This window comes from Rutidosis leptorrhynchoides, chromosome 1 (assembly GCF_046630445.1).
Source record: "Rutidosis leptorrhynchoides isolate AG116_Rl617_1_P2 chromosome 1, CSIRO_AGI_Rlap_v1, whole genome shotgun sequence".
Classification (NCBI taxonomy): Eukaryota; Viridiplantae; Streptophyta; class Magnoliopsida; order Asterales; family Asteraceae; genus Rutidosis; species Rutidosis leptorrhynchoides.
The window spans coordinates 519,763,548-519,777,146 of record NC_092333.1 but is presented as its reverse complement, the minus strand read 5'-3'; the positions used below and the strand labels follow the sequence as shown (position 1 = coordinate 519,777,146).

The following is a 13,599-nucleotide window of genomic DNA, read 5'->3' as shown; positions in this document are numbered from 1 at the left end:
AGGTTATGGTTTGTTTTAAAATGAATGCAGTCTTTGAAAAACGTCTCATATAGAGGTCAAAACCTCGCAACGAAATCAATTAATATGGAACGTTTTTAATCAATAAGAACGGGACATTTCATGTGGTGTAATGTGTAGCCCTACTTGTAGCATTGTGAAACAAATAGTGCAGGTATGGTGTATAAAAGTCGTCCAAGACACACGGCTATAGACTAGACTTCACTAATGCGCCCTACGGTTAGGCACACTAATGTATCCTAGTTCCCTATAGCCACAGCTCTGATACCATCTGTAACATCCCAGCTAACACGTTCCCCGTAGCATGATATTGTCCGCTTTGCCCGTAGGCGCACTGATTTTTCTTGACAACCACACACGACGAGCACTTTCCCAGGACGTCACCCATCCTGGTAGTGCCCTCGCATGAGCACGCTTAACTGCAGAGTTCTCACGGGATCTGCTGCGCTTGTGGTCCCAAAACGCGTCATGCTAGGAAAGGTCTCCACACCCTTATAAGGCATACTTCATTCCCCTCTCCAGCCGATGTGGGATGGATGTAACACGGGTGTTACAATCCTCCGCCCTAATGGGACACAGCGTCCTCGCTGTGCACGTTTGGTCCGGGGCCTGGCTCTGATACCATCTATAACATCCCAGCTAACACGTTCCCCGTAGCATGATATTGTCCGCTTTGCCCGTAGGCGCACGGATTTTTCTTGGCAACCACACACGACGAGCACTTTCCCAGGAGTCCACCCATCCTGGTAGTGCCCTAGCATGAGCACGCTTAACTGCAGAGTTCTCACGGGATCTGCTGCGCTTGTGGTCCCAAAACGCGTCATGCTAGGAAAGGTCTCCACACCCTTACAAGGCATACTTCGTTCCCCTCTCCAACCGATGTGGGACGGATGTAACACGGTATTAGGTTTTAGTTGAAAGCACACCATCTAATTCTCTCTATTCTCTCTAAATCTCAAAATACTCTATAATTATACTATAATTAGTTAATTACTCACTAAACTCTACTTACTAATCCTATAATGGATAATTCTCAAGCATCCGCTTCCGATTCCGCTTCCGTTGCAACATCTTCACAACGTTATACCAACAACGATGTTCGTATGATCAAAAAAACGAGTCGAAAAGGTGACGTTTGGTCTAATTTCGACTTGTGCGTGATGAACGATAATCAAGAAATAGCTCGTTGTAAGAGATGTTTTAAGTTCCTAGGTGTTTCGGGTAACTCTACGTTAAGAAAACATCTTGAAAAAAGTTGTAAAGGAGCCGTTCAAGAAGACCCGACACAACCTACACTTGGTCGGGATGGTTCATTTTTTTCTACGATCAAGAAGCTCTTCGTGAAGATTTGGCAAGGTTTGTCATTCAACAAGGGCTTCCTTTCAACCACTTCGACAATCCAAAGCTTACGGAGCTAATTCGGAACCGACTACAACCGCGATATAACAATGTAAGTCGTACTACTCTAAGACGTGACGCTTTTAAATTATGGGAAAAAATCTAAAATGATATAATTGAAGGTTTTCGAACATATAAACATAAAGTTTCTATAACTTGTGATGTTTGGACCGCACCACACGGAACGGCAAATTCTTATTTAGCCGTTACCGCTCATTGGTTTCATCCCGATTCGTGGTTATTAATGAAACGGACTATAGCTTTTAAATTATTTGCTTATCCGCATAATGGTAATAATTTAAGAAAAATTATACAAGACACTTTGAATGAATATAATTTAATCGATAAAGTTTTTACTATTTCGCTAGATAATGCTTCTAATAATACTAGCGCCATTGATTATATTATTGTTGTTCAAAAGTTATAAAAATCGAACCGGTAAAAATATAATCGGTAAAAATCAAAATCCGACAAAGATCTTAGTCCGAAAAAAATCCGGTCGAGATCCGAAAAAAAACCGACCCCGAGAACCGGATCCGGAACCGGAACCGGAAAAATCCGGATTTTTTTGTCCGGGTTTTATAAATCCGAATCCGGTCCGGATCCGGTTTTTGTGCATCTATATATTCGACCATAGCGTTCTTTATGAATATTATTCTATGATCTTCAAGGTGTAAAAACTAAAAGGTCTTTATTAGTAATGTTAAGAGGGAAGTATCACTAAAATCAACTATTATTAAATGAAAATTTAAGGACATTTAGTTTAAGCAAGAAAGGTTGGTATATTATTAACGACTGTCTATATATTACTTTCATCATACCTTGCATTAGCATAGCTGGGCAGCATAATTGGTCATTGTAGGTTTTGTCGTTGAGATTTGAGTAAAGCTAGCAAGTCCTTATACCAATTTGACGAACCAAAAGATCGTAATAAACAAGGTTGCAAAATTCGCTATTCGGGGATTAATCGGTCGGGACTTTGGAATGATTAATCAGCAATTCGGGGATTAATCGGAGATTAATCGGATTGTACTGTATACATTTAAATATTAAATTTTAAGATTTATGTGTAATTTTAGAAAAAAACCAAAAATATAAAGATAATTTATAACATAATTGTCTAAAATTGTTCATTTTGTCTCAAAACTATAAAATTCTAGTTTAAATTCATGTTAAAATGTTAACCATTTTTTACTCTGACTGACTTTGATTACCAAATTCGATTTTGATTCATCAATTGACGTTGACCATTTTATTAAACGGATTTTTGGAAATCGGAACGGATTTCTTCTAAAAATGATTAATCGAGAATTAATCGGCGAGTAATCGGATTTTTTGCAACACTTGTAATAAAATCACAAATGACACTTTAATATTCACGAGTCTTGAGCTACTTATCTTAGTTTGATTCTCTTGGCACTTTAAGAATCCTCATCCAAATTTAGTCTTATTGGTAGCCATGAATTAAAATCCCTTTTGTGTCTAAGAAGTCAGCCTGTGGTTTCACTCTCACCAGAAACCCCCATGTTTGATTTCAGTATATTTTTTGTAAACCTTGTTAGTTCATCTAAGCACATTATAATCTGAAGTTTCAACTTTCAAGTTAGTTAAAATTACCAAAGAATACACAATTTACACTGTTTAGTTTTTCAGTTCAGCAAAACATCACATACTAATGTATGCAGCAAGTGTTGCAAACAGCACATATTCAAACGGTCTCAGACAATGTCATAGAGTAATCTCTACTTTACTTTGTGTCGCAGACATTTGTTAACATCTATACAAAGAGTCTACGTAACCTGGCTGAATAAACGAAGCTCATCATAAAACGAGCTTAATGCGGCAGATAAAAATTAGAGAGTCAAAACAGAATAGTTTTCAAGGTAATATTGATCCAGAAAACCAAAACATTAAAATTAAGAATGTGCAATCATGCCACGGACAAAAAGATGTATCACTCTAAACATAAAAAGTTTAAGACAACTGGTAATCTACATCAAAATGTCCTATTGCCATAACATGTTCTCCTTCATAAAGCTAGACGATTTTCAAGCAGGAATATCGGCAACATCCTCAACATAAGTAATAGCCTTGGTGGTGGGCTTGGCCAGCAAATCGGTATACTCTTGAAATGGAGATCGGCTGAATCTTGTCTCCCTCCAGAAGTCCGGAGTGAGGAATCCATAAGTCTTAAGAAGACAGTCAAAAGTAGCCTGCCAACAGACAAGTTATTTGCTTTATATAGTGTCAAGATAGCAGCAATCTATTCTTAACATACAAAATACAACTGTACAAGTTATATCTACAAAGTTAGTGTGAACAACCAACCTTGGATATAAACACTTTGAGTGAAAACGACAAAAAACAAAGAGATTTCAAGACCAAAAGAGAAAAACGACTAAACATGCGCATCTTCATAAAATATTTGGTAATAAAATTACTTGGTCTACTACATTGACAAAGAAGTCAATTCCAAGAGGCTTAGTATGGTTGAACTCCAAATAATGATATACAAAGTAACAAACCAAACGATTGCTCACAGTTAACAGTAAAAAAATACTTTGCGTATCAAAAAGAGAATATTATATTCACAAATAACTACTGATCTACTAAAGCATCAATGAAATATAATACAAATCATCAAATATGGAAAATGACAAAATAGCGATAGGCTTGATAAGTTGCACAACCTATAACTTCTACTAAACAAACCAAATATTGCAATGCAGGTTATGAGTGGGATATAAAGCTACATAAGTTAAATGATATTCAGTATTAACACCTGGGACATTAATAAATTAAAAAACATTATAATAGCATATCATAATGTTCACAATTTAACTACTGATCTACAACCACTATCTGAATCAATATTACTATCACCCAAACGGCCAAACCATTAATCTTTAAACAACAACCATCATGATTAAGAGTATCAGCAATCATCAGTCAACATTACTACAACACATATGTCATATGACACATTTAATTTTAACATTGATTTAAAAAAATTAGCAAATACCATTTAGTTTGTTTCACAAGTAGCAAATGACATTTTAAAGTTAATCAATATTAAAAAATTAACAAATTGAAGAAAACAGACCTTAACAAAGTTGCCAAGGGTCTTAGTGGACCCACGTGACGAAGTAAAAACATCATCAATACCAGCAAACTGAAGCACCTTTTTAGGAACCCTAGCAGCCACAATTCCAGCGCCACGTGGCGCCGGAACCAACCTAACGGTAACCGAACCACATTTACCGGTCACCTTAGTCGGCACAGTATGAACCTTCCCAATCTTATTCCCCCAATACCCTCTCCTTACCGGAATCACCGATAATTTCGCCAAAATAATCGCACCTCTAATTGCAGTTGCAACTTCCTTTGAACACTTAACACCCAATCCTACGTGTCCGTTACTATCTCCAACAACCACAAACGCCTTGAACCGGGTTCGTTGTCCGGCTCGTGTCTGTTTCTGAACCGGCATAATTTTCATCACTTCGTCTTTCAAAGACGGAAGGATTTGATCGATGATTTGGTGTTCCTTGATTGGAAGCGAGTGAAGGTAAATTTCTTCGAGTTTTGTTATCTTTCCGTCTTTCACGAGACGGCCTAGTTTCGTGACTGGGACCCATTTTTCTTCGTCGGCGTCACGGCGACCGGCACGACGACGACCTCTTCCACGGTCACCACCACGTCCACCTCTACCACGGTCGCCGAATCCCCTGCCGAAACCGCCACGTTCTCCGCCTCTTTCAGCCATGATTTCGGTTAATTTGTGTTGGTTATGCGCTACCGATTGAGAGTGAACCAGATTTTGGGGGCAGGGAAACCATAAAGTGCCGGTATGCACGTTTATATTCAGAGATATGAAATGCTACTAGGGTTTGCGAATTGGATTGGGCCTTCATTATAAAGCTGGACTTCTTTGGGCTTTCGTTATGCCCAATAGTATTCAAAAAGTTATAAAATAAATAAATATAAATATAAATATAAATATAAATATGAATATAAATGAAGTATAAAAAATTGTAGAAATAAAGTGGTGGTGGCAGGTGACTGATGGTGGCAGGTGGCGGTTGCAACTGACGGGTAGTAGAGTGGTGTTGATAGGAGATATGGTTGTGGTGGCTTAAAAGTAATTAGTAAAAAGATGAAGTAAAATGACAAAATTGGCAATAATATTTAGAGGTGTTAAATTACGAAAATATCCTTTAGTAATTAAAGAAAGTTATGAACAGTAAATTTTTTTATTCTTTATCCATGTATATATAGTATAAAATATATTTATAATTTAGATGCAAACATAGATATGTCGATAAACAGAATAATAATAATAATAATATTCTTATTTAGAAATGACAAGTGATACACAATAAGTAAGTATACTAATCTACCATAAGTGCAATAGATATTACATCTTAAGCATCAAATATTTGCGAGTCTTGAACATTATTCTTCGGACATTGAGGTGTAACGCTTCCGATATAGGTGATCTGAACGTTGTTGCAAGTGGCTTTCGCTTGATCGTCGTTGATTGTGGTAAGATTTATATCTTGCAAAACAACTCCTTGGCAGGGATGGCTTTTGCTGCATTTGAATATTATTGCATCTTTATCTGCACTGGTTCCACTAATATTTTTGTAGGTCACGTCTTTTATTTCAACAGCCGACGCCTATAAGTCATTACATTTATTAGTACAGAGCATTAGAAAGAAACCGTTTTAGATATATGATGATCATTAAACATATCAAGCTTATTGACAATGACCTGTTCTTTGCACGGTTCGTCTTGATCACAATAACTTTGGTCTATAATGATAGGGTTCGAGACATTGTTCATGTTGATATTTTGAAATATAATTTTGGTTGCGTCTCCTGAACCTCCCTGCAATCAACACATCAAAAACAGGCACATTAGTAACGCCATTTTTTATTATTAATCGTCCAAGCGTTGTTGATGCATTTTTTGTATGGTCGTTGCTGGGCGAATAACGTTTATTCTTACATTGTACATCTAGATGTTTTACACGCGTGAAACTGATCAGTTACAGGAGCATATGTGACTGTTGGGCTGACTATTGGGCCGTTCATGTTTATAGGCCCATTAGGGTAACCTAAGTCTAGTTAGTCTATATATATCAGTATCACATGTGTTTAGGGTTAAGAGAGTAACCCTAATTGGGGTCAGGCTAGAACCCTAATTTGAAAGAGCCGTTTTGGCGATTCCCGTGCATAGGGGAGATCATGCTCGATCTCCCCTGGCCAACCGATGTTTCTCCATTCAAATCAATTGTAAGTGTAACGTTTATATTAATAATATTGATTTATGTTTGATTCATCGTGTTTATCTCTTCCGTCTTTGATTTTGCTCGAATATGGTTGTTAATGATCCTTAATCGGACCAACAAATTGGTATCAGAGCTGGTACAACAGAGCTCGTGATTAGATCGAAGGTAAAAGACGTTAATTTTTGCTGAAATTCGTTATAGATCTCAACATTTGACTTTTGTTGACTTTTTCGGGTTTTGAAGATCTAGATCGAATTAAGGAAAAGTGTTTAAATAGAAAGGTGAGAAATCTTCTAGTGAATGTTTCTCTTTAATCTCAGGTCCTAACTCGAAGTATTTTTCAAGTTATGAATTTTTTTTTATTTTCGAGTTTAAAGAACTGATTTCAACTGATTCTGTGATTTTGGGAGTTTGTTAGTGAAATCTGAGAATGGGTTAATGTTTACCGGGTCCTAAAGGGACTACGTGTAAATTTTGGTGCGTTTTAGTGAAGATTTGATGTGTTTTTGATAAAAGGCCGCCACCAACCACCATAGAACCACCAATCGCCGCCGCATATTCATCATCTAATTTCTCACGCGGTTGAGCATCTCCACGCGTACAAAAATCGTAAACGTGTAATTAACACGCGGGAGAACATCTTTCAAGCACGTTTCATGAAGTTAAACGCGTAAATTTCGCGAATTTTGAGCTTGAAAACTGAACTGATACGCGTTTTTGTGCGAAGAAGAAGCAGAAACATCTTATATATTCGAGGGCATGGTTGTAATTTTGGGTGAATGTTGACTGGTGGGACCCACGTGTTTCTTGTCTTGATTCTTATTCCCCACACACAAGACTTCTAAGAAGACTAGTCCCATTCTATTTTAATTTTCGGTGGACAGAATTATTCAGCCTTTGACTTTTCAAATGGGTCCACATCCTCTTTCTTATTATTTAAATACTCACATTTTTTTTTTGTTTTATCATTCCCAAATCTTATCTAATGGCCGTTACAACTCATCGTTAATTATTTATTTTTATTTTCACACGAAACCTTTCTATCGTTTTATTCACTGAAGAAATAATGTACAAATTTAATGGACAACCTCCTTATCCGTTAGATTTATTTAGTAAGTGAGTACGGAAACACTTGTTTTTGATAAGTATTGTGGGGTAGTCGGGAGCATACGACTATTTATGGGCCAACAACGTTTATTATTCCGCACTTCTCGATATTCCGCTTATGAAGGGAATATGTTTGTTCCGGTTTCGCCTAGTAGAGCGAACTGAGGTTGATGTTTATCGATCATGAGATACAAATTTGATTTTCTTTGGTAGTTTGATGGCAATAAAGACTTATTTGAGTTATTAATTGTGGAACGGACTCCTCTACATATTTTGTCTTTACAAGAAGCAAGTCAGGATGAACGTTAGTGCTACGATGTTTAATAGGATACAGCTAACAGTGAGGGGGAAGATTCTACAGTTTATGATTCTGAGAGAGTCGGTTTGTTTGAAGATTTTATCAGAGATGTCGATAGGGATCTCAGTTCAGTCTTAGGGGGAATCTTGCTACATTGGTACTATAGTTAACACGTACGAGTGAAGTTTGAAGAAACTGCAGGATGACTATTAGCATTTCGACTTCAATGCTGGAAGACTTTGATGTTCGAAGTTTGGATTTTCACGTATTCTGGAAGACTTTTGATGGAGCTTGTGATTCATAAGATTATGGTACTACTGCAGAGATTGACTGAAGATTGCAAGAGGTGTTTACAATAATTCGCTAGCAACGTCCAAGGGGGAAATGTTGATGCATATTTTGTATGGTCGTTGCTGGGCGAATAACGTTTATTCTTACATTTTACATCTAGATGTTTTACACGCGTGAAACTGATCAGTTACATGAGCATATGTGACTGTTGGGCCGACTATTGGGCCGTTCATGTTGATAGGCCCATTAGGGTAACCTAAGTCTAGTTAGTCTATATATATCAGTATCACATGTGTTTAGGGTTAAGAGAGTAACCCTAATTGGGGTCAGGCTATAACCCTAATTTGGAAGAGCCGTTTTGGCGATTCCCGTGCATAGGGGAGATCATGCTCGATCTCCCCTGGCCAACCGATGTTTCTCCATTCAAATCAATTGTAAGTGTAACGTTTATATTAATAATATTGATTTATGTTTAATTCATCATGTTTATCTCTTCCGTCTTTGATTTTGCTCGAATATGGTTGTTAATGATCCTTAATCGGACCAACAAGCGTTATTATAATTACCTGCCAAGTTTTGATTCTAACACCATTTGTTGTTCCTGTGAGAGTAGCTCCATCAACTTTTATATCTGATACATGAGCTTCTGTGTTTTTCTCGCCAAGGCTCCCGATACTTAACCAAGGACAAACCAAAACATTATTATTAGTATACATTTAATATGTTCGAGAACTCGGAAAGTTAATGAGTAATTAGTCAATTTTAATTTTAATTCTGGTTCCAAAGGACCCATACCTAACAACCAAAAAGGCCGGGCGTTTTTAACCCAAGTTAGATATGAACTCACATAATAAACAAAGTGTTTAAAGGAAATTATAACATACCTAATTCCATGACCAGGGCCACATGTTATCCCAGTAGCTTGAACATTTGTGGATCCATTCACAATCGAAATACAATCGTCACCTTATTTGATTCACAAAATAAAGCTTCAAATGTCAAATAAAGCTAATCATAGCAAACTAGATATATATAGCATTCGAAAAGTATGTGATAAATACGAACCAGTTCCTATAATGGAGTCGGATATTTTGATTTTTTGAGTGTGAGTGACATGGATTCCATCGGTGTTGGGGCTATGTTCTGGTGCGGTCACTTGAATATTTGATGCTACCACATTTTCACAAGTGTCGAAAGATAGATGAATTTGTTGGGCATTTTGAACCGTTAGGTTATCCAATGTCAAAGATGTGCACTTGGAGAGCGTTAAAGCCTGTCGATCATCAATAACTAACGATCGTTAGAAAAAAAATACAATATTGGTTCATAAAATAAAACTTAATGATATTATACTCAAAATGGAACGTACCGTCGGGGCGTCCTTACATGGCTGCATAACATTTGTTTATGATCACCAAAAATGAAAACAAAGTCAATATTGACATACATCAGTTTGATGCTAATGAACTTGAATTATTATGAAAAATCACTTTTTCGTATACGTCAAAGTACCGGATAACTAGTTAACGGATAACTTGAACAGAAAACTTGGTCCGTTTAGACGATATTGTGAAGTTGTCTTTAGTAACATGATGTTGTTAGACTGTTAGTAGTGGTTGGAGTCAAGAAAGGGTCAACAGGCGTAGTTGTCACTCGATGTTTGGTTGGTTAAAGTTGATATTTAAATGTTCAATTCTAAACATTTAAATCAAGTTGTAGTTTTAAAATTGATATAACTTACAAGATGTTAACTTAGAAAGGTTAAAATATTAGATTGTTTTATATTTTTTATAATTAATCATTAATAGTAACTATAACTATACTTACAAGGCTCTTATCGACTTTGCACGATTGATTCCACCAAAAGTCCCCATTACCGTCGATGACACCACCTCCTTGGATCACCAAGTTGTCAACTTCATCGATTCTAAGCCAATGCTTTTCATCTTTCTTATACTTCGATTCTTTTGTAGATGCTAAAATAGTTCCTGATATCTGCTCGCAAATACGTACATACGCATCATGTTATCGATATTTATTTTAAGTATCAAACTTTGTGACATTTTAAAAAGGAGGAAGTGTTAATTACTTATATATGCGCCAAAGGGACTTTGATGCATACATGGCGAAAAACTAAGGGGCGGAATGTGTCTCAGTGAATTTAAAATTTTTAGACATAAATTTTTTGATATTTTTATTTTGTCTCCAACAAATTTTTTCAAGGTCTGAAATTTTGCTCAAAAGATTCCATATATTTTGCTCCCATCTCAGGAACTCATGATCCAAAAAGTTGTATGTTCATGAAAAAATTGAGGAAAAAATTTTACACTAAATATAAACTCTTTAAGAAAATTTCACCCCTAGTAAAAAAAATTATGTTTCCAAACTAGATACATATATAGCATTATTTGAGAAGTTCATCAACCAAAATTGAAGGTTCCAAGTATCATAAGAAGATCGATAATATAGATATGTTAACGTACCATCATGGTGACCGAAGCTTTGCACGGGCCTTCAAATTTGATTGGCGATACAAGGTATTTTTTGTTCTTAGACACCCTAAAAATAGATGAAGTTTTGGATGAACATGCTTTCTTCCACGCATTCTTGAATGCCTAAAACAACGAATAGAATACCGATATATTAAAGCTATACATAAAACCGTTTGTTATATATAAAAATAATCATGGTTAATTACCTTTGTATCATCTTTTTTTCCATCACCTTTGGCACCATAAGAATCGACATCAAATGTAGTGGTCGAAAATAGAGCTAAAGGATCGAAAACATCAAGCTCTTGAAACATATAATCTTTAAAGGTATCCATATAACGTTCACATGCTCCCGAGAATCCGGATTTGTAGTCAAGAACATTTTCATGGTAACTAGAAGTGAACAATGATATACAGAAAAGGACAAGAACAATCATAAAATAGAAAAATGAGATACGTCTTTGTGATGCCATTGTAGTAGTAAGAAAATGATGTAATTTTGAATTTATATAATAATAGTAATAGTAATATTATAGAACATAAGTGGGTTTGATGAGTACATGGAAGTATATAGTACTACTGCCAAGATGTAGGGTTTGAATATATAAAGGGGCAAACAAGGTATACATATCTTATAACATATACACGGTTTGTTTACTGCTTTTGAGCCTTGTTTGGCCTGTATTTTTGTTAGTTACTTTCATTTTCAATAAAAGGACTTGTTTTATACGGAGTAATATTCATTATGTTTTGTAAAAAAATAAAAAGAAAATATGCACGGGGTTTATTTATAAGGCGACTCTTAGTATTTCTTTTATGACACATCATCATCATGTCAATACTTCTTTCAAAACGAAGACTAAATTATTGTCATCCATAACATATTGCCTAAAAAAATGAACTTACTATATTAATTAATTATACTAATGTACAAGTAATAAAACAAAATTACAACACATATATACATATCTCTCATCCTCCAGAATGTCAAGTGTGAGCAGTAGCACGAGAAGCTTGAGGGCGAGTGAGGGAGGTGGAATGACATTGATGTCATGCGAGGACACCTTAGAAGGGCGATGGGAGCATGTAGTGATAGCAATGGCATAAGTTTATTAAAATACCGACATTCATGTTTATGTATTACTTATTTTATTTTTCTGAAAACATCGTGAAAACTTTGATCTGTTTATTACTTTCGGAAAAATATAACTTAACGAAATGGAAACTAATATTAATAGGTTGGTCACTTCTCATCACTATAAATCCGTCACAAAACATTATCAAAGACCAGAATATAGTGACCATTAGTTTGGTCACTAATATCGTATAGTGATCAAAACTTAGTAATTATTTTTCTAATGATAACTTAAATAGCAATATTACTGACTAAATAATAAGTCGTTACTAAAATAACGTTACAATTAGCTATTTTTTTGTGGTGATAGCGTCCTCATAGATTAAAATATTATAATTTTAATATCCCATTCTTACAATAAAAAGAAAACTAACAAATAGGCCAGAATCAGCAACTCGTGAATACTCGAGTATTGATTGTGTGTGTGACATTATCGTTCGTCTACCTCTAGCTAGCTACAACCTAAGTCGGCCAAACGTAGGAAAGGTGTGAGTATTGCAACAAATTAATTAATATGAAATGCAAATTTCATAAACTGCATGTTTATATACTTCTATTTATTATGAACATTTCATAACAATACTAGTGAAATGACCCGTGGAACCACGAGTTTGTTTGAACGAAACAGTTTAATATATTTTATGTATTAAGTGAATTTAAACGCTAAAGTCATTTAGTTTAATGACCCTATAGATTCCGACTAAGAAACTTCTCGTTGTTTTAACAAACACATTGATGTACTTAACTTGGTCGGAATAAATGAACTACATTTATTCTCTCACCATCATCTTTCAATTTTCATCACAATTACTATTTCCTTGTCATAAAAGTGTACATTAGAACCTTTTATTAAGACGTATATTTCACATACATATATAACCACTACTACAAAAAATTGTTAAAGGAACCTCTTTTTAGAGCCTTTGGAACCTCTTTTACAACAGGTTTCTATTGATGGGGGTTTCTTTGGTAGAGAACCGGTTTTAAAACCGGTTCCTTTCCCTATCTTTTGAAACCTGTTTTTCGATAAAAAGAGGTTCTTATTTTTGATATAAAGACCGGTTTTAATAAATAAGATGTTTCTTTACCTAACAAAAGAAACCTCTTTTCTATTAAAAACCGGTTTCTTTACCTTTTAATTTTTTTTTTTAAATGTTTCATATATTACTGGAGATGAAATGCATAGAACAACTTGTTGAAGAACAATAGAACATTATGATAAATTATCATTATCGATTTATCCATTTCATATTCATATCATATAACTTATGGAGTTATTATACAAGCCTTAAGTCAGAAGAACATCACGTGATTTTGGCTTTGGTGGTACAAAACCCACAGTGGAGTCACCCACAGATAATTTGTCACATCAACTTTATTTATAAGCTAATAGCTCCGATTTCCTCAACTCTCTAAATACATATACTAGTGAGAAACAGAGACAAACTATGCGTCAAAAGAAAATAAAAGGTTAAGTAAAATCACAATGTAGTTATGAAAAAGAATCTGTTGTTTTAAGAAAAAGTTATAAGGAGAAATGAAAAAGATTATATAATGAAATTATTG

At 35.2% G+C, this 13,599-nt stretch overlaps 2 protein-coding genes across 3 annotated transcripts; both read right to left on the bottom strand.

Moving 5' to 3' along the window:
* Positions 1-3,269: 3,269 nt before the first annotated feature.
* Positions 3,270-5,258, bottom strand: LOC139876946 (uncharacterized). The gene is made up of 2 exons (XM_071864349.1): positions 4,520-5,258; positions 3,270-3,629 (listed from the first exon to the last, which is right to left on the bottom strand). The coding sequence occupies exons 1-2, from the start codon at positions 5,180-5,182 to the stop codon at positions 3,465-3,467; spliced, it is 828 nt and encodes a 275-aa protein (XP_071720450.1). The 5' UTR covers positions 5,183-5,258; the 3' UTR covers positions 3,270-3,464.
* Positions 5,259-5,739: 481 nt separating this feature from the next.
* LOC139876933 (polygalacturonase-like) lies at positions 5,740-11,637 on the bottom strand. 2 transcript variants are annotated; one of them, XM_071864332.1, is made up of 9 exons: positions 11,105-11,637; positions 10,890-11,021; positions 10,234-10,401; positions 9,776-9,796; positions 9,472-9,679; positions 9,291-9,372; positions 8,973-9,081; positions 6,191-6,307; positions 5,740-6,095 (listed from the first exon to the last, which is right to left on the bottom strand). In XM_071864332.1, exons 1-9 carry the CDS (start codon positions 11,369-11,371, stop codon positions 5,841-5,843), a joined length of 1,359 nt encoding a protein of 452 aa, XP_071720433.1. In that variant the 5' UTR covers positions 11,372-11,637; the 3' UTR covers positions 5,740-5,840. The 2 variants fall into 2 exon arrangements, with proteins under 2 accessions (XP_071720433.1, XP_071720440.1); XM_071864339.1 differs by lacking the exon at positions 9,776-9,796.
* Positions 11,638-13,599: the final 1,962 nt, after the last annotated feature.

Coding starts and splice junctions, on each gene's coding strand:
- LOC139876946 (XM_071864349.1), bottom strand. CDS start 5,182: ATGGCTGAAAGAGGCGGAGAACGTGGCGGTTTCGGCAGGGGATTCGGC. Junction 3,630..4,519: donor CCCTTGGCAACTTTGTTAAG/GTCTGTTTTCTT, acceptor GTCTGTTGGCAG/GCTACTTTTGACTGTCTTCT.
- LOC139876933 (XM_071864332.1), bottom strand. CDS start 11,371: ATGGCATCACAAAGACGTATCTCATTTTTCTATTTTATGATTGTTCTT. Junction 9,082..9,290: donor GGCCCTGGTCATGGAATTAG/GTATGTTATAAT, acceptor TCCTTGGTTAAG/TATCGGGAGCCTTGGCGAGA. Junction 6,096..6,190: donor ACGAACCGTGCAAAGAACAG/GTCATTGTCAAT, acceptor AATGACTTATAG/GCGTCGGCTGTTGAAATAAA.